This window comes from Pholis gunnellus, assembly GCF_910591455.1.
Source record: "Pholis gunnellus genome assembly, chromosome: 21".
NCBI classification, from domain to species: Eukaryota; Metazoa; Chordata; class Actinopteri; order Perciformes; family Pholidae; genus Pholis; species Pholis gunnellus.
The window spans coordinates 16,468,621-16,495,043 of NC_136548.1; the positions used below are offsets into that span (position 1 = coordinate 16,468,621).

A 26,423-nucleotide genomic window follows, 5' to 3' on the forward strand; every position below is an offset into this window, starting at 1 on the left:
AACTTTTTAAATGGTCTTTAATGTAACAGCACGGTACTTTACTCGTTCACTTTGGCTAATTGGTTGTAATAAGAGAGTGATGGTGCATATCGGCAACTCATTATCTGCTCACGCTGTCAAGAAGGGAAGAAAGTTCATACGGCTCTTCAGCAAAGTTCAATATTATTTAATTTAAGTAACTTTTAGACTTTCAAATTCTGCAATATGTCACAAAAAAGCTAAACTAATCTAAAAAACCTTAAATGTCATATAATAGTATATCCATACATGTATCAGTCACAGGGGCCATTTTAGTACTTTAGTACACTTTTTGATAATGCTGCTGTACTTTTACCTAAGTAGGATTTTGAAGGAAGGACTATTAATTGTACTTAAGTAAAGGATCTGAGTACTTTTTCCACCACTGACTTTAACACAACACGTCTGTATATCACTAATAATAGCAGTATCCTGGTTTCCTCTGCTGGATCACTTCTCTTTCAGTTATACGCCTTGTTTTTCTCTTTCTCAGCTGGACGATAATTAAAGAGTCTGCATCTGCTCGCTGCTGGGCCTGAAGATACACGTTTTCTCAGATTTTGCGTGTCCCAACAAATTGAGCAGCAAGTGAGGCAGTGCTTGGACCCAGGTCTGTGTGTTAAACATGGGAGACCAGAGATCCGTTCAGCCCCTCCTGCCCCTGCTGCTGCTCCTGACGCTCCTTGCCAGGCTGTCACAGCTGTGGGCCTTCCCCTTCAGCCCGTCCCTGGACCTGGACGTCACTCCCAGGACGACTGTCTTCTCCAAAGGTGAGGTGCAAAAGATACTGTGTGTTCGGTGAAGGAGAAACGTGTTCTAAAAACGAGAAATTAGTTATTAGCAGTGGAGCTGCTAACATGTCTTAGATTACTCTTTCTGAGGATATCATTATCTCCGATGTCCAACGTGAATTAACATCTTTAAATCCCCTCAGAAATTATGGAAAAGAAGATGATCCTTTCAGTCCCAGATCTCACTTAAGAATTCTCACGTTTTTTAAGTTTTCTTCAGTATTCAAGTATTGCAGTAATAGTTATCCGCACATTAATTGTTACATTGCAAACTGAAGCTGCTAACAGATAGTTCGTCATACTTCTAATGGTAGCAATTTGTGAAAATATACAAAAATATAAACAAATATCGGCTAAAACTAACGGGGCTCAACTTGTAGCTCACAGTGTAACTCTTTGAATCCGTGCCAACATTACACTTCCTGTTTACATCCCCCAAAGCATTATGGGAACTGCAGTTCCAAAACATGGCATCATGATTATCCCCCAAATAGAATGAAGACAAAGAATAATACGACGGACGGAATGCACTGATATTATTGTGACAGACTTTAAATACATTGTTCTAGATGCATCCATGCAAACACACGTGCACACGCCAACGAAACACTCACCTCACTGTCCTTATTAGAAGCCCCTCCTTCCTCCTTCCTCCTTCCTCCCTCCCCTCCTCGTTAAAGAAGTGGCACAGTTTTCAAAGTTGGCCCCGAAGACAGCTCCTTCATGCTCAGAGTTATTAATCGCCTCTCTCAAGCCCTGTCCTAGATCACACGGCTCAGCAAACACTTCTAATGAAACAATAGACAGGGAGCCCTCATAGAGCCACACCTGAGCACAGTGGACCTGATTAGTGTCCGCGCAGAAAATACTGCTGATGGAGGTGTATTTTTGGCACGGAGGTGGTGTTTACACACATCATCAGCACCTTCCTCCTTCTACCTCACCCCATCTCTCGCTTGCTACCGGTTCACCTTCCACCCCCCCCCTCTCTCCTCGCCCCTCATCACTGCGGCAGAGGCTACCACTGCAGCTGCAGCGAGGAGGGAACTCCGGCGCTGGCAGGCTGGTCGGGCGGTTGTTCTCTTGCCTCCACCCCTCTCCTCTTCAGTCCTCTGGGGACGAGTATTATTAGAGGACGGGTGGAGTGAACGGGACCCGGCTCTATTGCCAGCCGAGCTCTCCGGTGCAATGTCATAAGAGCTGCTGAGAGTGTTGCAGTGCGAGATGATGCGTTGGAGACGGGGAGGATGTGCTGCTTGACGGTCTGAATCACAATCACTCAGAGATGAGAATATCAAGGAGGAGGATTATTTTGCTGCTGCTTTTCTGTGCAAAAAAAAAAGTAGTTTACTGGAGAGAGAGAGAGAGAGAGAGAGAGAGAGAGGGAGGAAATCATGTGAATATTCCTCCTTCGAGGTCCAGGTTTTGCTTCACATGAACTGATTTGTTGTGCTGCAGAGACTCTTCAGTATATAAGCACTAAGAAATACACAAACACTTAACATGGAACTACTTTAAAAAGTACTGTTGTTTACTGCAACCGATGGGAGCAGTGAACTGATTACTAATATAATATCAGTGATGTTATTTATCAACCAAATGAAAACGGACACACTCAATTAACTCTGAAGAGTTCATTAGATGGGGCGGCACGTTCGATCCATTAAGCCTCATTAAGTACGTTTCTAAGTGCATCTTGGACAGAACTCATTGTCTGCTCTAGAAGTTCCCTCCCAACCATCCAGCCCCCTGGCTATTTGTTTACACATCTCTGCCTCCTCGGATTATACGTCATACATACTCGAGGCACTGCTTCTGTGCTGCAGCCAGAGTCTCTCATCGCAGATTTAATTTTCTCTCATTGCCCTCGTAGAAAGTTGTCCTTGACCCACTTTCTAATCATCGGGGAGGGGAAGAGGGGGGGGGGGGGGCATGTGAGAGTGCAGGATGTGCAAGTGTGTCAGCATGCGTGTCGTCAGTCTCCATGTATGATTGCATGTGTGTGTATGTGTGTGTGTGTGTGAGGGGAGAGGGCTATGTGGGCATGCATTCGATCTCTTCATGTAAATTCTGACACTTACACATGTTACTTAGGGGGTGGGGGGGGCTCCGCCTCATTAAGAAAATGTGTCTGCCTTGATATGCAGGACTGCATATGGTAATGATAGAGATGTTGTATGTGGGTGTCTCTACCTATGGGAGGCTCCGTGGGAGGATTTATATGATGTTTCACGGCCGGGGTGAGGAGGCGCTCATTAATTTACAGTGCGCCTTACAGATGGCCTGCGTGAGTGGGAGTGCAAGGACAAGCTGCTTCAGAGTGAGCTCAGACAAAAAAAGACACAAGATGACTTTTTGACACGATAACAGAGACGAATAAGAAAGTAATCAACATAGTGTAAAGGCCTGGTGTCGTTTCATAGATAAATATACTACTTTTCCATAGAGGTGGCAGTAAAGTATCCATTACGTAAAGCTGGACTAATCAATAGTTTTATATAAATAAAGGATGAAGTGACTGTGTGTAATGTTTAAGGAGTAGAGGAAACACATATTAGTGGATTTGGAGCTTGTCGTGGTTAAACTTTGTGCAATAGTGATACTTGTTACCCGGAGAGGTTGGAAGCAAATATATACGTTTCTACAAATACGTCACTTTTCACCACTGCAGATGAAATGTGTGTGGGATCCTTTCAGTATAATAAAAAGATTGAATATACGTAGCTTTAATAGCGCAATGCGACAGCATCTTGGATTGTGTTTGTACATTTACGAGACAGTGTTGTTGTTCTTTCTCCCAGAAGAGAGATTAATGCTCGACTGTGTTCTGAACTCTGCTGGTTGCCCATCGGGGGTTCCTTTCTCTGCCACCAGACCTGAAGTAATGCGCTTGTGAAATATTGATGCACTGTAAGTTGTCTGCTGCTGCTATGACAAGCCGAGGAGGCAAATAAGGTCTTGATAGTAAGTTTCCTTAGAGTTAGCACCATCATTGCTGCGGTGGTATAATAATGAAGAGTTTTCATCATCCAGTGTTATAATTTGTGTTCAGACTTTGCAAACAGCTGCAGAGAACATTGATGTTTTACTCCCATTATCAGCCGCGGCTGCTTTGACTGAAGTTGTTTAATCTCCGCGGGACAGCGCTGTTACCCCATTTGTTTTGTTTTTTCTCTCTGTGGCGACATTTCATGCTTTGGACTCTTAAATCCACTGAGACCTCCATGATGCTTTGATCTCACTCCGCTCCGGTATCGTGCTGATGAGTGAATCCGACAAGATCTTATTGGTGATTCACTGATAGCATCCAGCGAGACCTGAGATAACACGGGGACTATTTGTGTGTTGTATGTGGGGTTGGCTCTTTTTTTCTGAGAGATGAAAGTCTTGGCTGTCTTTCATCTCATTCTGCCGTCTCCCCGGTTCAACAAAGACCGACGAGTACAAAAGTTTCGGATCCGACACAAGCTCTGAGAAAAGTGTTGCGTTTGTGTGATCGTGAGATGATGCGGTAAACAGAACGCTGCCACTTTGACGTGACTCTTAACAAGCAACAGTGGCTGACATCTTTATTCACGAAGAACTGAGTACACACAAGGAACATCCGTTTTTTCCTTATAACCATGAGCTCCCTGAAAAATATTTGTTGATTTTCATATTAAGGTGAACTTTGAAGGCACGAGTTGAAGATAAATATTCATTTTAAAGGTTTGCTCACCCAAAATTTAACATAAATATGTTTGCATTTACCTCTAGTTGTATCTCTACATGTCAAAAGTGGTTTTATTGCCAAGACTTTGAGGTATACAATAATAAATAATGGTTTTATTGATAAACTAGTGACCGTTTTTCGATGGGATCACACCACATGCAACAGCAAATCAGGCCAGGGGAGTAAAGTGTGTGTGGGGGCCATTCCCCACTTCCTACACTGCTACTTCCGGCCCCTTTGCTCGGACCTCACTCATCTTCATGCTTGGCCTTCATTTTGATCTAAACTAAACTCCTGCAAAAGTTTCGTGACTGCCTCTTGCACGGTTGCGACACTATTGCGGTGACAAAATCTGCAAACAGATGGACATAGAAACACATGTCAAAGCATTCAGAACCAGCTTTAGTTGCTAGATGTCTCCAGGACCACATTTAGCCATGAAGACAAAAACAGACTCACATGGTGAAAACAGATTTTTTAAAATCCATAGCAAATGAATAACGATTCTTAGTTGTTTGATAAGTTGCATTTTTAAACTTCACATGCAACACAAACATTATTGGCAACATTTTCTTTTTGAGATTTTCATGCCAATAAAGTTACATTGAATTAAATTGAATTATTACATCATTTCTCTACTAAACATAATGTCCCTTTCCTCTTTGCCGATTGCATACAAATATATTCTAATATGAATAGTTTTGACCTAAATCTATTTATTACGGGATTCTACTTTTCAATATATGTTTTCATGTTGTCTCTAATGTTTTATGTCTAAATATTGTTTTATTCTGCTTCGGTTATGTTGAACATACATTTTCCCTACGGTGGCCAATAATATTGTGTTGTGCTGCAGGACGCCGTGGCGAGAGTGTTTTTATTGTTAAACCGACAACGAGCAAATATGATATAATCATAATAATACACTTAGAAATAATAGATTGCATAACAATGGAGGGAATAACGGAGGAAACACTCTCTGCTTTGCTTTCTTTGTCTCTGTTTTTCGTATATCAGTGCACTCAGTTGTGCATTATTTCTTACATAACATGTCGTCGTGTTGATTGCCTCTGGAGGCTGGAAAAGAAGTGAAGATGTGCTTATATAATGTGGACAGAGTTGACAACAACTGACACTTCTGAAGCTGTCCAAAGAAGTTAAGTCGGTCTTTCCTTCCAGCATTTGTTCCCAAATCTTTTTCTGTAAGCACGTGTGTGTGTGTGTGTGTGTCACTATCGTGAGTCTAGTGATCAGTGAGTCACACAGGAAGTCACACACACACTGGATTTACTATCATCTCGGATCCCACATGGAGGATTACAAATATGTCTGAGCATGAGGGCGCACATTCTGGACGCGCCACCTGTGACGGCTCAATGTTGAGACCCACAACACACACACACACACACACACACACACACACTCCTCAGATCTTCTGAGTCACTGACTGAAATGTCTTCACTTGTTTTCAGGAGGCAGATGAAGGGTGAAATAAGTGTGAAGGTTGTGTGTGTGTGTGTCCTGGAAAAACTGACAGATGTTTCCGAGGGGCAGTTGTTTTGACCTCAGAACATTCACACAAACAGGTTTTGACACACACACACACACACACACACACACACACACACACAAACACACACACACAAACACAAACAAGTGCATACAGGATGACAACAGTAAATAGAAACCAGCCAGCAGGCTGAGAGGCTTCTGGCACGCCTGAGCGCTCTGTTGACTTTCCTCATTGATTTTGCAGCAAAGCACAAGGTACAGTGTGTGTGTGTGTATGTGTGTGTATATGGATACATAACAATGGCCCCAGGGAACAATAGGTCATAAATATGGTTCTGTTGCTAATTTTATGGCCACGCTAGAGCTGATAAAACTGTTTAAATGTTATGTTTCTATCTTTAAAGCACCAATCAATATTATTACAGTAACAAGGGATCTAGTGTCTGTGTGTAATGTGAAAGATGTCGCTCTTCGAGACGAATCCGCTATAACAGTTCCCCCCTTTTACCGTCTTTTAGCTCATTGTCACGCGGACTGTGACAACAGTCACAACAAACACCCGCTGATGTCGAAATTTACTTCACGCTGATCGAAGAGGGCCTTGTTGTACTTGCTGATGCTGAAGCTTTGTCTTCAACTTAACCAAGTTATTTTTTGGGGCGTAAACCTAACTCAAACTTTAAGTAACATCAGAAAAATGTTTTGTTTTTGAAGCGTCAAAGTCGTCCTGTCGATAGCGTCAGATTAGAGGATGCTTATATGTGGTTTTGGAGAACATACTGTAAAGCAATGATGCACTTCGTCGTTTAATTTGGACGAATTTTGTAAAATTGAATTGAAATAAGCGTTTTTTACACAAGCGGCACATGGTTCTGTTTGTACTTTCTGCATGTGTGTGTGTAGTGTGTGTGTGTAGTGTGTGAGCTCCCTCCATATATCTGAGAGATTGGTTTTAGAGCACAGCTGTGATTGCAGCCCATTGTGTTTGGCTTCTGTGCTTCAGACTAACGTGAAAATTGTTTTTTTCTCTTTCATGCATCTGTGTTATCCCCAAAGATTGAGGGACGTCAGGTGTTTAAAATTGTGCCAACAAGTGCATAAAAAAACACACTCAGCCCGGCCCCCCGGCGGGTGTAAAGACCAAGGTCGCTGGGCCTCTGCCGCCTTGAGGCCGGGGACGTTTTGTACGTCACCGTAGTCCTTCTCTTCGGCACTGTGCTCGTTATATCAGTATTTTTATAAGATAGAAACCAAGGCTTTCGCTCACTCAGCGATGACTCACCAGCAGTGGGCTCTTTACGTTGCCTTGGGCTGCCATTGTGTTTGCATAACTCTCGCTCTTTAAAACGTGACCTCTGAGAGTATGCAGTAGTGGTTGTGCGAGTGTGTCACTCTCTCGTCTTTGTTGCTTATCAATACATTTCCTCTGCATAGATTCAGGATATGTTTTTGTTTGTGCATGCCTTTTGTGTGTGTGTGTGTGTGTGTGTGTGTGTGTGTGTGTGTGTGTGTGTGTGTTTGGCGGCCTGCTGCGTGACTCCTGCCCCCTCCCTTCCAGAGCCCCCCACCCTTCAGATGAAACTCCCCCCCGCGGCGTGTCCTGACCTTTGGCTGTGTCGGAGGAGCTGCTCATTGCTCACTCAAATCTGACTGGCTATGTATGAGAAATAAAAAAAGAATGGGTGACAAGTCACACAGTCTTATTTGATTTCATTAAGAGTTACATAAGGTTTCGCTACATTTACAAGACTACAAACTGAAACTTATGTCGTGGGATTAATCTGCAGGCAGGAAAACAGAGTAGGGCACAAACTCAGGCACACATGGGAAGCAGGAGGATGAATAAAGGTGATTTTGATAAAGAAAACGTTGGAACAAAACTTGCACAGGAGGTGACGCTGGTGAGTCCAGAAGCAATCAAAAAACCCACCTGTGAAACGATAAATAAAAAGCTATAAGCTGCCAAAATCCGAAAGTGATTAACAGAAAATTCAAGGTCTAGAAATGAGAGAAATGGCTAATAAAACTGGATCAGGTACACCGGGATGAGTAATAGAAAGGCACAAGGGATACGGCCAGGAAACATATAGCAGACGAATCGACAACCAACAGGCGAAAGACAGGACTATAAATACATGAGAAAATAATCAGACAGCCAGGTGGGCAGAGACAAGGGCAGGCTGAGAGCTGATTGGTGGGAAAAAAACAAGGCTGACGAGACTAATGCAACACAGGTGATCCACAGGAAAAAGGAGGAAAAACCACAAAAACAGGCAGTGAAACAAGAGGCAGGAAACTTAAAAGTAAAACAGCAAACAAACGAAACAAAAGCCAAGATCATGACTCTTGAAATAATGATCGAATCCCAATGATTGATTCTGGAATAGTATTTTTGCTTAAAATGCCCATCCATACTGCTTAGATAGAAGTCAGTCAATCAGACTCCCAGTTTAATAAGGAGAGATTAATTGGAAGTGTCAATCATTAAGCTTATGTGAAGATAGGAGAGAGGACAGGATCCTGCTGGTGGTGGACTGAAGCCAGCAGGTGATTTAACTCCAAATAAAGAAGATTAATTAAGCAAACTGGCTTTTTAACAACCTGTCTGGTCTGATCTTTAAGTTGCAATAGACTGAAATCATCCTTTAAAAAGGCTCTAATTAGCACAAAGTGATAAAACCTCCTTCAGTACTTCAGTCATTTCAAACCGATCGTCTGTGTGATTATCATGAGATGATTAACTGCCGTTCGCTTTGTTATATTCAAAGGTAACACAGCATTTCCTCTAAAACCCTGACGTTGTTCTGCGTTATACTGAAACATGTCAGGAATCATTTTTGAAAAGCTTCGCAAATGCCGTGTGGTTTAGTAATGATGTAATAATAACAATTTCTCTTTGCAAAGCGAGATGCAGAGGCGTGCACTGATGGCTCAGAATGAGCGTTTTGAAGATAGGATTCCTTCCCTGTTTATGTAACTTTTGGGTGTCCTCTACCAGTGTATGTCTTCCCAGCTGTCATGCATATAATCAGTGTGACGTGCACGACGGAGCCAGTATGATAATAACCTAGTTATTGACCCCCAGTGAGAGGAGGGCCTCTGTGGTTCTCTGGCTGGCAGTGAGGCTGGCAGGAAGGGAAGTGGGCGGTAAGAGGGACTGCAGTCTGACTCAGTCTCTGCCTGGTCTTGTGGAGAGTCGACGGACGCTCGCTCGCGGTCGTCACCCAGCGAGTCCATGTGACAGTCAAACAAGCAGCCAGTCATGTGGGGGAGGAAAAAACGTCCTCCACGTGATGTTGGGGAAACTCTAAACCGTTTTTCATTGTGTTGTGTTACGCAAGATCAAAACCAGACTGGCTGTCGTCTTCATCATCATCACGGTTGTTGTATGATGTGTTATATAGCAGTGCACGCTAGTATCTGAGATAGTAGAGGAGAGTCAAAGCCTGAAAACAGAAATTTTTGCCTCAAACTGTGCTGAATGTGTCTGATGAAACACAATCTGAGATAAAGTTCTGATTCGATGTGTGGACTTTTTACTCCTCATCTTTGCACTTCAGCATCTTTTGGGATAGTTCCTGATTTAAAGGGGAACTCCCACCAATTTCACGCATCATAATCAGTTTACTAGTCATGGGTAGTGTTACTCATCGTGTGTTTTGTGGTGCTGTGGAGTTGTGATGAATTATGCTGAGAGGCAGTGATCTTTCTAAAGGTCTCGTCTCAGAAACAGCCGCGTTTTTGTCTTCGTCTCAGACAAAGAGGACTCAGAGTATTAAGACCATTAAATGCTGGGATCAAATTCACCTCTGCAATGCCTTTTGATTATTTCATCAAGACATTTCTCATGGTACGCTCTTACAAACACACATATATAGTATATAAGGCAATAAAACAGGTGAATGAAGAGGAATCTTCATTTGTTTTTATGTGAATGTGGATCTTTCAGATCAGTTTGAGGAGTCTATGTGTGTTTGCATGTTCCACATTTGATCAAAAGTGTGTCATGCATTCAGGGACTCGCACTGGTCTGGTCCTGGTTTAGTCTCAACCGATCAATCTCCTGGTCTTGTCTCTGTCTCGATACACTCTGGTCTTTGTCGTGACTTTGCTGAGAGGTTTTTCATAATTTGGTATAAGTCACATCATTTCAATCACATCATGTTTCATTTGCCGTTGAGGTGGCACTAAGTGGACCCTGATCTAATTCCATAAGTTTAAGTGAAGTTTATGAAGTGTGCAATGTGAAATAATCCAAGACGCCAGCTTGAAGTGCCGGCTGATCGTGTGTGCACTCGCACCAGTTGATCCCCGGCCCTCCCAGCTGCACTCGACCCCTCTCGCTCCGTTACAATGAACAGGAGAGCAGATTGAGCGCGACAGGCGTGCAGGACCTCACACCGCAAGCAAAATCGATTGGCGGGGGACAAATATATACGTAGGTGTTCCTATTACTGGGAGCTGGGACTTGCTGTCAAAACGGAAGGAGAAAGAGGAAGACAGGCGATTAATATGCCCATCTGCTCTCTGCTGACTCACATTCCTCAGTGTAACACTGTCGATACCGCGTGGTTTTCTGCTTCATCCGTGTGTCAGATTTATTTAATCAGACGTGAATCTACACTTGCATCTAACACTCAGTGCAAATCAAAGCTCTGTTAACCTGCTTCTACTTCTCTGAAGGAGAAAAAGCAATGACCTCCTTTTTTTTTTTTTATTGTCTCGCAGCATGCGGAGCGACCTGCCCCCGTTTCTGAGGTGCTACAACCGGAGTGTGTTCAAATATTTAGTTTAGTGCACCAGGACAATTATTTTTGCCATGGATTAATAATCTGTTTGTCTGCTCACTCGTCCGTCATACACACACACACACACACACACACACACACACACACACACAGATGATGATGCTGTGGCAGTTACGACTGATGTGATTTGGCGTTACTGGGGCACCATTCCTGCTGAATGCCCTAAAATGTGGCCTCCCCTGTGCCCCCATCCCAACACTCTCCCACAGTCCACTCAGCAATCACTCCAGCGACCCCCCCCCCCCCCCCCCCCCCCCCCTCCCCTCCGTCTCCCAGATCTGCTGTCGAGCCTCGTGCAGACACGCTGAGCACGTTCACTTTGGGTGTGTGGACTCTGGGAATTCTCCACTGAGTGTGAAGTCAAGATAGAAAGCTTTAATACCAAACTACTCTCACTGTAGCATTGGAGCTGTTAATACGTGGCCCTCCATAGGGATGAAACAAACTTCAGTGTGAGAAATATTAAACATCTACAAAAAACATTTAGATTTGCATTTAACAAAATAAGACAAACTTCTCAAATGCGTCATTGTTTAATTCTTTCAAAACACAAGCAGCCGTACAATAAAGTACGATGAAATTAGCTAAATTATTTCTCATATAGGTACTGACTTAAAACTCATGAAGCACAGACCAACATATTGTGCCTTCTAGTCCCTACGATAGTTCAAGCTCCATTTATGCTCCATCCTCCAAAAGTACACCTTGTCCTCATACTTTTGGCCATACAGTGTTTATGTCACGATATAGGAACTTCAATGGAAGGAAACTATTGAAAGAACCAGATAAGAACAACTGTTTTTGGTTACAGTAACACGTGTCACATTTTTCTTTTGCAGGTCTGTTGGGCAGCTCCAGTTTCACCGGCTCCACCCAGAACTACAGCACCCTCCTGCTGGAGGAGGAGAGCGGGCTGCTGTACGTGGGAGGCAGAGGAGCCGTGCTCGCACTCAACACCTCCAACATCTCCACGCCAGCAAACCTCACGGTGAGCGCCGGCGATTGCCGCCACACTGCAAAACGCCGTTTCACAAGTTTCCCTCCCATTTCCTTCATGGAGGACAAACTAATATTAGCCTTAAGCAGATTGAGCAAATCCCATTGTGTCCCTTCCAATTTTATGGATATGGGATTAAAAGCACCAGGCGTTTATTCGAGGGTTACTGAGCAGAGTCAGACTTTAGTGACGCAGCTAGAAATAAACACAGTGAGCTGTCCTTCCCTTTTCTCTCGTCCTGTTTATCTCACACTCTTGTTTTCTTCTTTTCATCTGCCCCGTCTCTGTCCATAGATCTTATATATCTATGTTTCCCTCTCTGTTTACAGCGCTAACTGAGTCATTAACACCCCCTCCCTGTTGTTTGCAGATTGATTGGGATGCTTCCCCCGAACAGAAGAAGCAGTGTCTAAACAAAGGCAGAGACAATCAGGTATCAACTTTTATTATTATGATTATTATTCAGCATTGTGTTCTTTTGCTAAAGAGAGTCATTGTTAGAGATCATAAATGAAACACTGCTGCTTGGTGATGTGCAAAAAATATATACAAAATAGAATAAAGGAATCACACTGATTCATTGCATATTTGCATAAAAAAGCTCCAGTACATGAAGTGGATCTTGTACAATGTGCTCTCGTGGAGCCAGAAATAACCTGTTTTTCTCTGTTCCCCCGCAGACAGAGTGCTACAATCACATCCGCTTTCTGCAGCGATTCAATGAGACTCACCTGTACGTCTGTGGAACAAACGCCTTCAGACCTCTTTGTGCTTACATAGTAAGAGCTCGTGTGATTTCCTTTCAGGGCAACTATTAGTAGTACAGAATTTTAATTATTAATCGTCTTTTTTTTGTATCTGTCTGTAAGGACGCAGAGCGGTTCAGCTTCTCCTCCGGCTTTGAGGAGGGCAGAGACAGGTGTCCCTACGACCCAGCGAAGGGATTCACCGGCCTCCTCCTGGGTGCGTCTCCCAGATTTGCATTTATATTTTTTATTTTTCTTAAAGAAGCATTGAAACAAAACAAAACATAGTTGGTCACCTATGCATTCATACATATTGATGGAAACTCATACCAGTTCATATAACGGATCAGTCATCGTCTCATGAGGACACAAACACAATCCATTGTTCCTTCATTACAAGAATTTACTTTTTCTATGACGTTCACGTCTATAATGCATCATTTTAATACATTATAATATTCTAAAATGAACCTGTTAGTTTTAATTCCACCTTTTGGCCACGATGTCAAATTTGCTTCAAAGCCCGGCGCTCTTGATATTTGCTCATAAATTAAAGTGTTAGAGAAACTAAAGCTTTTCATTATAATTCAAATATAGACTCTGGAGAGACACTCAAACATTCTCTTGGTCCACTTTTAACAACTTAAGCATGCTGGGATCCGTGTTTGATTACCATTTAGACATATTATAACCACATTAGGTGGTAGGTCAGTTTGCCTACTCACTCTGCAGGATGCCAACTGCTTTCATTTACGTCCGATTTAACTGTTGTGTCCACGTTTCTTTCCTTGTCTTCATCTATCTGTTAATCAGACGGGGAGATGTTCACGGCCTCTCAGTACGAGTTTCGCAGCTCTCCGGACGTGCGCAGAAACTTCCCCTTCCCCACGCTCAGGACGGAGGAGGCCCCCACCCGGTGGCTTCTGGGTAAATACAACACATGGCAGCACAAGTCAAAGAAGAGAGCTAATCATCAAGAAAGTAATGAATCAATGTGTGCAAAAAACATTGCAGACACTAGTTCCTTCACTTCGCTTATAGTGAACTACTAAATGGACCAAACCTCGTCGCCATTTTTGTACATTTTTAGCTCATCGGAGGTTTTGCTGTTACTACAAAAACTGATTGACTTGGAGATTAAAAACCACATCAAAAAAAGAATTGCCCTGGACTGCAGCTCTAACTGGCTTAGTTGTGGCAATTCAATCATACTTAAAAGCTCCATCTTTGGTTTCCAAGGAGACACTTCCAAGGCTACTAATAGGTCTGTGTTTGGACATGTGGATCTGAGTGTGTGCGTCTTATTTGTGTGTGTGTGTACATACAGAGGCAGATTTTGTGGGCTCCGTGCTGCTGAAGGAGAGCGTCAACAGCTCCATCGGCGACGACGATAAGATTTACTTCTTCTTCACGGAGAGAAGCCAGGAGCAGATCGCCTACCCGAGCCAGACCAAGGTGTCCAGGGTGGCCCGAGTCTGCAAGGTCAGAGAGAGCGACTCAACCCAAATACTGTTAACCATAATCGTATTAATGCTTTCTCTGGGTTTTCGAAAGCCATTTCCAAATCGGACAAGACTCTCACACGCCTGCAAGGTCATGGAGAGAAAGGGTTGAAATGGAGGAGGAGAAAAAGTTATTCAAAGCGCAAAAAAATAGTGGGATTATTTAATGCTTTACGTCACTGACGCAGAGTGAAGTAAATGGATTTAAGGAGGCTTTCTGCCCTCGATTCTTCTCCCTCAGCTGCCGTTCTGCTCTTAAGGTTATTTCAGTGCTGAATGAGCCACCAATGGTTGGGGGTCTCTAATCTAGGTTTCTTCCCTGACGGCGGTTCTTTCTGTGCCACTGTTGCCAGGCAAACTACAAGTCCACCAACCGCCACCTCCAACGGCAAACCATCTCCGTCTCTTTATTGCCATCTCGCCCTCTTCCACCCCCCCCACCACCACCTCATTTCACTTGCGATCAGCATCTCCGGTCTAGACAGCATGCCCGGCAACTCTCTTTCTTCCTCCCCGTCGTTTCTTTTAGCCGTGCGCGCTGGTGTAATTACCATCACAGTGTGCTGTTGTGCTGAAATCACGGTTGCAGTTTTTCTGAGGGGATCAAAAAAAAGAAAAGTGTCCAAAAAAGACTCTGGTGAACGGCTGAAAACGATGTTCAGGAATAAACCCCTTTTGGGGAGAATGCGGAAATGATTTGCATCGACGTATGAGAGGAAAATTCATGTGAAAGCTGCATATTGAGTAACCACTTCAAACATCCAGCAAATTAATCACAACAACGATTTATTACTTCATTTCTTGATTTTTTTTTAGCTCTTTCTGGAGCTTTTTTCAACATAATGTAGAGCCCCTTTTGATATGAAATAATAGTAATTGATGCCCAATATTTGGCATCTGGAGCGCGAGAGGAAGTGGTGTTGAAAAGAAACATCAAGGAAAAAGATCTCGTCTCTCATGGGCTGCATAACGGATCGATTTTTTTTACTTTTTTTGCCGTAGAATCCTTAAAGACTACTGTTAGATATACACAGATATGTAGACGAGTAGATGTGTTTGCACATTCATAAATTATTTTCTTTATTTGGTTCCACATTTAAATGCTGTACTTCTCCTGCACATTTTCTCTCGGGAAGCTCACTAACAGGCGGTAAAATTATTTCTGAACTTCCTGAACTTTTTTTTTTTCACTCAAAAAGTTAATCTCCTCAAGATTCTCTCTGCATCCAAAATTAAATAATTTCTGGATATGAGGCCTGGACTCGTCGCCTCCGCTCTCTCTCTCTCCTCATCGGTTGCCGTGGAGTTGTCAGAGCGGTCGAGTGTGTAATAACTCAGTCTGAACTAGGCCAAGGCAGCACATGCAGATGTCGAGCCGGTCCCTAGCTCAGCCCCCCTGGCAGATCTGCAGATAGCGAAGGCCCTGGCAGTCGCCTCGGGCCTGAAGCCACTGAAGACTTGCCATTTTTGAACTGCGTAACCAGTTGTCCTCTTCTGTTTGTCACTTCCCATTCAGACTGCAGCTACTTCTTCTGCCATCGTGACCTATTTGTACAGAGAAGGGTGTAAATTACATGGAAAACAAGTTATTTTCAGAAACATAAAGAGCGGAAGTCAATACCATTCTGACGTTATTTAATATCGGCCATTTTGGAGCTCCATGTATCTAAAGCTATGAAAGAAATCTTCAGAAACCGACTTCACGTCTGGCTCAAACTGAGTCCATCATGTTTGAGCCAGACATGTTTGAGCCAGACATCGTTTTGGCTTGATTTCCCCCACAGGCGTGATGTTTACGCTGCTACGCTTGGACTCTTGGATTCTTGGATTTACGTCATGGCAGCTCGATGACCCGGACGGAGCTTTGATTGACATCGATTGTGATCTATCGGTGCATCCCTTTCCACAATAATAACCTGGTGTTCATCTCCATAAGAAAGTCAGTTGGATCCATCTTAACGTCTCCGCCAACACCAACTCTCCAGAGCTTTTATTCTATTATTATAGATTATTTTATATGTGAGGAGAAGCATTTGTCTGCAGTCCTTTCCCTCTCACTTATTGATGGAAGTTCTTAATGTGGCCATTTTTGTTTTTTGTGTGTGTGTGGGAGGCCGAGGCGCCATAATTCCCACGAACAAAGAGAAAAGTAGTCAGTTCTTTTGTTCCTCTCTACTAAATGAGGTGTGCTAAATTACTCTTTTAGGGAGAGATTTCTTGCAGCCTCGCCTCCCAGTGCTACCGAAATGCAATTAGTGCAAATGTGCTAAAGTAGGCACTAACATTCGGCTCCTGTTTCATAGGACTCTGCTCACTTCCTCCTCCATCTCTTTATGTGTGTATAGTGATGTGTGCATTATCATTTCCTGTCTGTTTGTAGATGATTACTGTTTCACTGCTATTGCAGTTACTGATTAGTGACCATTGATGTGCGTGTATGAGCATGAGAGTGTATTTGTGTCATTTGAAAGTGAATATGCCAGAATACATGAGTTCAAGTGACTTTATTTAATCCTCCATTCATTCGTGAGCCGTCTCCTCTGTGTGCAGAATGACTGGGGAGGCCAGAGGACCCTGCAGAGGAAGTGGACCTCCTTCCTCAAGGCCAGAATGGTGTGTTCAGTCCCAGAATACGAGCTGCACCTCAATATCCTGCGCAGTGTGTTCGTCCTGCAGGGTCGAGACGCTCAAAGCAGCATTTTCTATGGCGTCTTTGGCCTGGAATGGTAAGAAAAAACATCAACTTCTGCTTTTATTGTTACTAAATTTCCCCATTTAAGTAGCTTTAAGGTTGGAAATATCATATTATTCTTTTATATATTCTGTATCAGCATCATTTTATACACATTTCCCCAAAATCCAGCCTGGCAAATCTGGTATGTTGGGAAACTTTGTGATCTGGAGACGAGAAACATGAAATAATGAGGAGATTTTAGGCGAAGACCATTATAAGTGAATGTAATTCTCTTTCCTTGAACCTACTTCTTCTGTATCTCACAATAATGAGAGTGACACGATGAACTGCATCAACTTGTTTTGTGTGCAGCATGTGAGTACAGAATATCTCCATAATCAAACACAGACATGGTGACTGTTTGCAAAGTGCTTTTCTTTCACGCAAGTGAGCGAAAAAGGCTTCAGTCTGCACACATTTTTTATTTACTTTTTTGTTTCTCAACCAGTTGTTGAAGTTTGAAAGTCTAAACTTTTTCTGGACAGGGAGCACACTATAGCCAGGTTCAATTGATCAAAGATGAAAGTGAGGATACGCCATTCAAGTTCCTCATTTTTTAATTATCACAGCAAATACCTGTGTGCTTTAATTACAGTAAACTGCTGTATTCTTAGTAAATCACTCTTAATTTTACAATAGAAAGTTTTACAGTGTGTACGAGATGTTATTTAAATGGAAACTAATTGACTGAGCTTAAACAATGAAAACAGCCCCAGAACAAAAGAACAGAAGGTATGTGGAATAGAAACCAAAGCTTAATTTAACCTAAACTGAACAAAATGAACGTCACACGACAACAAATCAAAACAGTTAGTCAACGATGTCTCCATCAATCTACCTTTAGACTCCCTATTTAGTAATGTACATCATTTAAAGACATCATTAATCATAAAATAATTAATGCAAAAACTTTACTTTACTTGAATGAAACGAGCCATTTGTAGCCATCACCTAATTTTAGTCATTTAGTCAAATTATTTTACTAAACGACTAAACAGTTAATCCGAACAATATTCAGCACACTGACTGATAACTGAAGACAGAGAGTTGTTATCAAAACAGAAGCAGCCAGAGCTGACGTGACAATGTCAGAGGACGACGGCTGCCGTTGGAATATCTGGCGGCGGTGTGAGTGTGTGTTTATGCTGATATGCCGAGTCATGCTGCATGAAACTGTCCCGAGGGGGCTCTGTTTCTGATGGAGAGGATAGCGTTGCAACGGGAAAGTAACTCTATCTACTTCTCTCTCTGCTACACTTCCTTTTGTGGATATTCAATCTCAACCCCCGTCAGTCTGTCTCCTCATTCACTGCAGCAGCTGCCTTTCTTCCTTTTCTTCTCTCTTTCTTGTTTTCTTTTTTAAAACACACACACACACCTGTGTGAGTAGTAGTGGTGACTATGCGTTAGACTCAAGCGTGCAGCGGTGAGTATGCCCCTGAGCTAAATTGCTCACCCGTTTTGAAGACAGATTCAGGTTTCACTTCGATCTCCATTTCCTCACTTGAATGCTTTCGAAGGCACACAATGATTTAAGAATGTGACGCAGACCCCCCCCCCCCCCCCCCCCCCCCCCCCCCCCCATTACTAATCTCACCTGTAGGGTTTAAGATTAAGGGTCACCTGGCTGCCAGCTCATGCTGTCGACAAGCCCTTTTCTTTCAACAAAACCACAAATGGGGCTGCGTCACTCGTGACTCACAGGGAGTGGGGACTTGTGAGGGCTGTGAGTTTGGTGTTGAAAAACCTGCAAAAAAGAAATATTTTTTCAGCTACTGGAGATAAAGAGGGGAAAATTACACACCTGTCAGTGACGCCACTCCCACACGTCCATGAAAGACAAATTGATAAGATCCAGGGGGAAAATGTGAGCGTAAAAAACTCAACTTCCCGACACAAACACCCCCAGTTTTCACAGAATAAAGAAGAGAAATCTAGTTACCTCTTTGCCTTATGACCTGTGATAGTTTTACAATTCAATCTTGGTTGCAGTTGCACCTCAGATAATAACCTGTCTTTCAGGAAGAATATCAAAGCATCTGCTATCTGCCAGTACGCCTTCTCGGATGTGCAGAAGGTGTTCGAGGGGCCGTTCATGGAGGTGCAGGACTCAAAGTGGAGGGAGTACACGGGGAAAGTTCCAGAGCCAAGACCTGGATCTGTAAGCTTCACCTATTAAAACCCAAACTCGTACTACCATCATTATAGTCTTTCATGTCTTTTTCCTCTCTGATCATTTCTCTGCCTCTGATCTGCTCCGCAGTGCATAACAGATGCGCACAGGTCCCAGGGCATCAACTCATCTCGAGACCTCCCAGACAACGTCCTCACTTTCGCCAGAAGGCACCCGCTGATGGCCAGCCAGGTGCACCCGATAGGTGTGCGCCCACTCTTGTTCAAGAGGAGTGTCAACTATGTGAAGATAGTCGTGCACAAGGAGCCGGCGCTGGATGGGAACACGTATACTGTTCTGTTTTTGGGAACTGGTGAGTTTTACTTGCTGCGAAGACCGAAAGCAACAGAATAGGCTAGAGGGCCGAGTGCCACTAGACATGGGACAGTATGAAAAATGTATGTCACGATAAATGCTGGCCAAAATAACGGCGATTCACAATATTTTCCCGATGAGCTCTATGCTTAAAGATTGGGAGCATTTTATTGCCTCGGCTAATCCGGTGGCTAGCAGCTAACGATGCTAACAACTAATATTTGTATTGCATCAAAGAAAAGACACACATGTTTTTAGTGAAAAAAACAAACAATCCTTAATAAGATAATCATAAATCTTAAGGTTCCCCTGCATAAATAATAAATAAATAAATACAAATAGCAACACTGTGTGAGTCTGTTCTTTCTTACATGATAATTCCGGTCATTTCTCAAACTATTTTTCCCTTCTTCACCTTTTTAGTGAGCTAGACAGCTTTTGCAAGTTACTCTTTTTGTTTAGATCCACAATAAGATCCGACATTGTCCCACCCCTCAGTGCCACAGAGGTGAGAGAGTATTGAGAGATGGACTCACTTATTGTAGGTTGATGTTCTTTTAATGGGATTTGTTGACAGTGACAAAAACACAGAATAACACCATCCTTTACAGGAACTGGATTGTGTTCTCTGTATCGCCTCTGAAGTGTCTTGTTTGACAAGGTTGTATCTTTTCCCACAGACGACGGGTGGCTGCACAGAGCTGTCGACGTCGGTGGAGAAATGCACATCATAGAAGAGCTGCAGCTGTTTGATAAACCCCAGCCCATAGAGAGCATGGTCATATCCTCCGCTCTGGTACGTATTCGTGCATGTAGAGTTAAACGTTTACAACAGTGACTGATGCAAATGAAAACCTTTGATAGATCCTGTCCGGGCTAATTACATAATTAACTACACATAATTGGAGTGTAAAAAGGCCATTCACAGAGGATGTTTATTCATCAATCGGAGTTAGTAAATTACAACACATACAAGAATATTTCTGTGCCTACATTTTAGTTACTACATGGAACTTTTAACTGGATATGAAAGAGTCTCAATGTATTACTGATGTGTCTTTATGACCCACACAAGTAAAAAAGACCATCAGCAAGAAGATTCTTGTCATCGGGTTCCCTGTGAAATCAGACAAAATGATTTACACCAATCAGGTTCACCAGAAACTCCTTCAGCTCAGACTCCGGACTGTCAGGCCCTGCTGCAATAAAACGAGACATTTGCAGAAGGGACTCTGGTGCTCGTGAACACTACCGCTTTTGTCCACAGGGAGCGCCAAAATCAGTGCAAAATTAAAGTTTGTGGCAGCAGCTTTAAGTTTTGGGTGTGCAGCTATTCTGCAGCGACCAGGAAAAGGAAGGTCACGTCAGTAATTGATGATTAACCAACAAATACGCTTCTTACATCCCAGTGCATCGCAATGCTTGTGCTTTTAGGCTTTAAAAGTCAAAAGAGTAAAATAGATTAAAAACAGATTTCCCTTTTTTATTTTGCAGCGGAGCATCTACGTCGGCTCCCACTCCGGAGTCGTGCAGGTGCCGATGTCCGCCTGTCAGAGGTACACTTCCTGTTACGACTGCGTATTCGCCAGAGATCCGTTCTGTGGCTGGGATGGAAGGGCCTGTGTGGAACTATCTTCACATGCACAGAGGTGAGGGAACACACACACACACACACACACACGTACACTAACAAATGCACATTTCCAGCGAGGAGTCTTTATCTCCCAAAATCTCCTCTGTTTATTCTGCTTTCATTTCCTCTCTGACTGCTGCTGCATGCGATTAGATAAGAGCATAAAAAAACCCTTTCAAAACTTCTGTAAATTATCTTTGTTTATTGTATTTTTCGTTAACCTTCATTTAGATATAAGACTCAAATGCTGCTAAGAAAAAACAAGCGTCAACCCCTCCACATTATGAATATAACAGCGGTGAACAGCTCAGAGAAAATGATGCTGTGATGATTTTATATATCATTATATCATTATTGTTAGCCTCTCTTGAAATGAGTAATAAACCTACAAACACAGTGTACAATTTTTGCATTACATGACCTTTAATTCTTTCTTCTGGGCCTCGACAGCAATACCGGAGTCTAATTAATTATTCATACGGCTTATTTTCCCTTTTCACATAATTTCTATGAAGGCAGGTCTAAGACAATGTGGTCGACCTGGATTTCTCCCGTCAGCTCCGTTGAGCTCAGCGGGAGCTTCTTCTGTTTACAATTAACACAAAAAAACATTCAGATTTGAAAACGCACTCCTCTTGTAGCATTTAGGTCGAGTGTAACTGAGCATCTAAAACAGAAAATAAAAACAGATTTTACAGATTATTTTACAGATCTATAATTTACAAATCATTTTGGTAAAACTTGACTTTAAGTCCCCCTCTTTAGCATTATACGTAGTATACAAACATTTAATAAATTGTAGATAACACCCTATAATGTAGTTTTAAGCAGCTATATTCACTATGTTGTCATTCATCATTTATTTATTTCCTCAGGGGGAAACACAGTTGCTGACAAATAAATTACTAACATGCATATCTTCTTACTACTACATTATAATGTATTATAATAACAAAGGTTGAGTTAAAAAAGTAAAATGTATTGTATATTTATACATACATTATGTACATATGAGATAAATGACAGGCACATACGTGAACCAGCTCACATGAGCCCCTTCCAAACAAAACAGACACATGTACACAAACACATAAATATTCCTGTGGCTCACTCTTGCACTATTGTTTGCGCCTCTCTTCATTCACACTGCATGAGTGAGTAGCAGACGTCTTAATCTCCATTACGGCAGCAGACACATCAGCCTTTCCTGTGGATTTATTTGGGGGGGAAGCAGCCCGGAGAAAGCTGCAAAAGGAACTGAATGTTAATGGAAGAGAGCACTTCTCTGGTTCATACTGCACGATGTCCACTATTTATATTGATGGAGGTTGTTGAAATACAAAGATGGTGACAGAGAGGGGAAGACTATTCTTCACTGAACTGGGTAATAAAAACATTTATATATATACACAGTGTATATATATTCTGCTCTCTCTGCCGGGAACCTTCTGCAGATGTTTTGGGGTATTTTAGAATCTTGATTGTGTTAGCCTCATTAAGTTGTTGTTTTGGAAGCGTCTTAGTTATTTTAGACAGCTCTTCTTTTTAAGTGCCTTGTAGGTTGTTTTTGACCCTCATGATTTGAGCATTTGTGTTTTCTCCCTCCTATAATGTTTGTCTGTAGCTCATTGTAATGGCTGCATATCTTGGCCCCAATTTACTTGGAAAGGAGATTTGTAATCTCCATGAGGCTTTGCTGGTTTAAAGCTACGGCAGGCAACTTTAACTTTGTGTTGATTTTAGCGCTCCCTGTGGACAGAAGCGTTCGTGTTTCCGAGCGCCAGACTCGTTCTGGTTCTCCCGGGCCTCCCTTCTCTGCAGCGGGCCCAGCAACACGGCCTGGCAGCAAAGCCTGGATCTGGGTCCCGCTTATGTCTGAGCCGAAAGAGTTTTTGGTGAACCTGTATGAGCCATAAAGGTTCATGGGAATCTGACCCAAAGTCAAGCGTTAGATATAGAAATAGCCAATCTTCTCGCTGATGGTCTCGTTTACTCATTCAGGTCATATAGAGGCGAAAGTATTAAATTAAGACGGTTAAAAACAGTTCAAAGTTCCTCCAAGTAACTTTGAATTAAATAAAAAAATGCCAACTCAATTTGAATTCACTCTGTTGCAGGTCAAACCTAACCCAGGATATCCTGAAGGGGACCAGAGGCTGCAAGGAGAATTCAGGAAATGGTAACAACGCACACACATGCACACAAATGCACACAAATGCACATCTCTCTCTTTCACTTTTGAGAAAGCTTAGTACTTTATTTTACCTCCCACACACGCGCACAGATTATGAGGTGAAAGAAGTCCAGCACTTCTTTTCTCTCCCTGAAAACTCCAGCATTTAGCTGCTATGAAGGGGTTTCATTAGGTGTACGATTCCCACCCATCCCCCACGTCCCAGCCTTCACATTTTAATCATTCTCTCGTCTCGGCGGTCATGCCGGGCTCACTGCATTTAAAGAGGCTCATGAAATGAGATGGAAAGTGATGCCGAAAGGTTGCTCACTTTGGAAACGTAACCTTTGCGACCTGAGATCTACTTTTATATTCGTCTCCGCTGCACTTTTGTCGTGCTGCCTCTCTCTCACATCTTTCGACCTTTATCTTGCTCTCTCCACCTCATCCCAACTCTTTCTTTGCTCCGTCTCATGTCTCTCATGTCCCCCTCTTTCTGTCTGTCGCTCAGTGGTCCACCGGCGGCGTTCTGTGATGTCGGGTGACGACGTGCTCCTCCAGTGCGAGCTGCGCTCCAACCTGGCAGCACCACGCTGGACGCTGAACGGCAAAGAACTCCAGGGATACGGCCTCAATTCGGGCTACCGCATCGGCACAGATGGCCTCCTCATAATCGGAGCTCGCGCCCAGCAGAGTGGGTCTTATCGCTGCTTCGCCTTGGAGAACTCTGTCTCAGTCCTGATTTATCTTTACACAGTCAGGGTGCACATGGACGCGTACTTCCCCGTGGAGCCCACAGCCATGACGCACCCCACTACAGTTTCCAGCCCGACTGTTTTCTCCACCAGCAGCCCCACTGAGCAGCCTCTGCCCTCGCCCCCCGCCCCGCTGCCTCCGGGAGCGGAGTTCCAGACCTACAGACACATGGAGGCCGTGTACATTTCCCTGGTGGCGGTCCTCGGAGGGCTTTGCCTGGTGTTGACTGTGGTGCTGCTTTACATGAGCTTCTGCACCAGACGGGCGTCCCGGGACAGAAAGTTCTCCCAGCAGGGGCTGCAGATCCTGGGGGCCTCTGAGAGAAAGAGGAGCTCCCATCTCGAACTTAAAACCATTTCCAGCCACTACAATGGCCGCCAGGGTCGACGCTCCATCTCGGTGCCCACTTTCGGTGACATGGGTGACGGCTTCCTGCAGATAGTTCCAGGTGAGGGCCAGTTCTCTCCGTGCAAAACGCCCCCACCAGCCCCTCCTCTTCCTATGCCGCCTCCGCTGCCCAACATGGACTACGCCAACGGGCTGTCGGCCACTCTGCCCAGCGTGCTGAGGAAGATGAACGGGAACAGCTACGTGCTGCTGAGGCAGGTCGACCACGACGGCATATCGCCGCTCTACCACTCCTTCACGGAGGAGCTCAACAGGATCCTGGAGCAGAGGAAACACTCACAGCTGGACCTGCAGCCCGACGAGAGCTCCATCTAGGACGCCCCCCTCTCAGTCGTTGTTATTTATTTCTTAAAACCCAGAGGGTGACCCGTAGCTGAGGGGAGAACTGACTGTTCAAAGGCTGCTGTTATTCACCCAGTGTCACCGGCAGGTCGTGTCCTCACTTGATCTGAAATGTGCAGCCTGCACACGACAAACGGCCCATGATTTCAAGTCAACAATGGACTGCACTAACCAGAGACTGATATATTTAAAAAGTGTAGCTGTGTAAAAAAATTTGGCCACAGACTGCACTTTTACAAAATGACCACGAGCTAGCAAGACTCTCTGGAGGCTTGTGAAAGATGGCGGTCGGATGACACAGAAATGCGAAGGTGCAAACTGGGACACGAAAATAAAATCAGGCCAGGAGGCGATCACGTATTTATGAGGCTGTGGGAGTGTTTAGGAAGTGCCATGTAACGTTAGACCTCTATGGAGCTTAAAGGGATACTCCACCCAAAATCTTTTGTGCATCGCTACTGTTGGAAACTAGATAATTTCCCTGCCTGTTGCAACTTTGACATCAGGTTTGACTCACCTGTAGTCAGGATCATTCTGTATCACACACAATCCTTTTATGAGGCTGATGGTGATAGAAGCTGCTCCAGCTGGGAGCCCTTCTCTGGTTTTGGGCAGATGTTGGCTGTTCAGGGTTCATTTATGGGTAAAAAGAAAAGGATCTTTTTGGGATGAATTGGTTGGCATAGCACCTCCAGGTGTGGCGCATCAGTGACTAATAAGAAATACCCGCGTGACCCTCCCCACCCCCATGGGTGACATCAGAACCTGACCCTCCAGTCTCCTCCTACAAATGCACTGATCTACCAAACTGAAGGACTACGAAAAGACTTATTATAACAGTTTTTAAACAAGCTCAAACATTAGAATGGACAAGCAGAGAAGAAGATTGTTACAAGAATAGTTTCATGTCCAAACTAGAAAGGTTCACTCAATAAAGGGCAAAACATTCTGCAGTTTGCTGAATGTGAGATCAGTCGTGGACAGACACAAAGGTGCACACTCACTCACTCACTCACTCACTCACTCACTCACTCACTCACTCGCCCGATATTCCTAGCGGAGATAATAAGAATCCATAGTCGGGCTGCAACAATTAGTTTCATGATTAATTAATTATTTTTTCCATTTCATTTTTTAGTCTCTTAAAAAGACAGAAAATAGTAAAGAATTACAACCACAATTTGAAAACCCCAAAAATATCTAACTTAAATTATATTAAAAAAGTCAAAATCAGCAAATCCTTTGTGAAGCTGAAAGCACATAACCATCTCCTGTTCTCTATGAGGAAGCAAACCATAGATCTCATGTGGAGTATCACTTTAAGGAGCTGTTACAGCTCAGGCGGAAAGAAAAAATCACACATTTCAATGTATATTTTCAAACCACTCTTTCTTCATTTCCTTCTGTCCTCGTGTAGATTTCAGTCGGCTCATCGCCGGTAGCAGCTGGTAGCAGCAGTTTGTTGTGTCCGTGCCAGTGGAAACACCTGTAGCAAACCCGAGCATCTGTGTGAGTAAAGAGCTTGAGAGGTCTATTATTGACCATTAAAGGAGCAGCCAGTTTGTGGTCACATTGATTGAATTCACTGAACACCACAGACCGGCTCCATGGCCCAGCAGAGGAAAACCGCAACACACGCTGGAGACGGAACGGACCAGATGCTGTACAGAAGACGCTTATATTCTCTTTTATATTTATACAGATAAACTTACGTAAACGTTGCCTTTGTCAGACTGAAGCTGTTTTGTGTGTCGACACCTCGAAGATTCCTCCTGAGACATCCTGACAAATAGTTTCACGCCA

The 26,423-nt window shown here is 43.5% G+C and overlaps 1 protein-coding gene across 1 annotated transcript; it reads left to right on the forward strand.

The window, feature by feature from the left end:
* Positions 1-643: 643 nt before the first annotated feature.
* On the forward strand, positions 644-24,593 carry sema4gb (sema domain, immunoglobulin domain (Ig), transmembrane domain (TM) and short cytoplasmic domain, (semaphorin) 4Gb; the record flags this gene model as incomplete). Its single annotated transcript, XM_079182808.1, has 14 exons — positions 644-788; positions 11,681-11,829; positions 12,209-12,271; positions 12,519-12,617; positions 12,708-12,801; positions 13,398-13,511; positions 13,912-14,066; positions 16,637-16,812; positions 18,843-18,981; positions 19,084-19,306; positions 19,989-20,104; positions 20,803-20,957; positions 23,059-23,120; positions 23,626-24,593. 14 exons carry the CDS (start codon positions 644-646, stop codon positions 24,591-24,593), a joined length of 2,658 nt encoding a protein of 885 aa, XP_079038934.1.
* Positions 24,594-26,423: the final 1,830 nt, after the last annotated feature.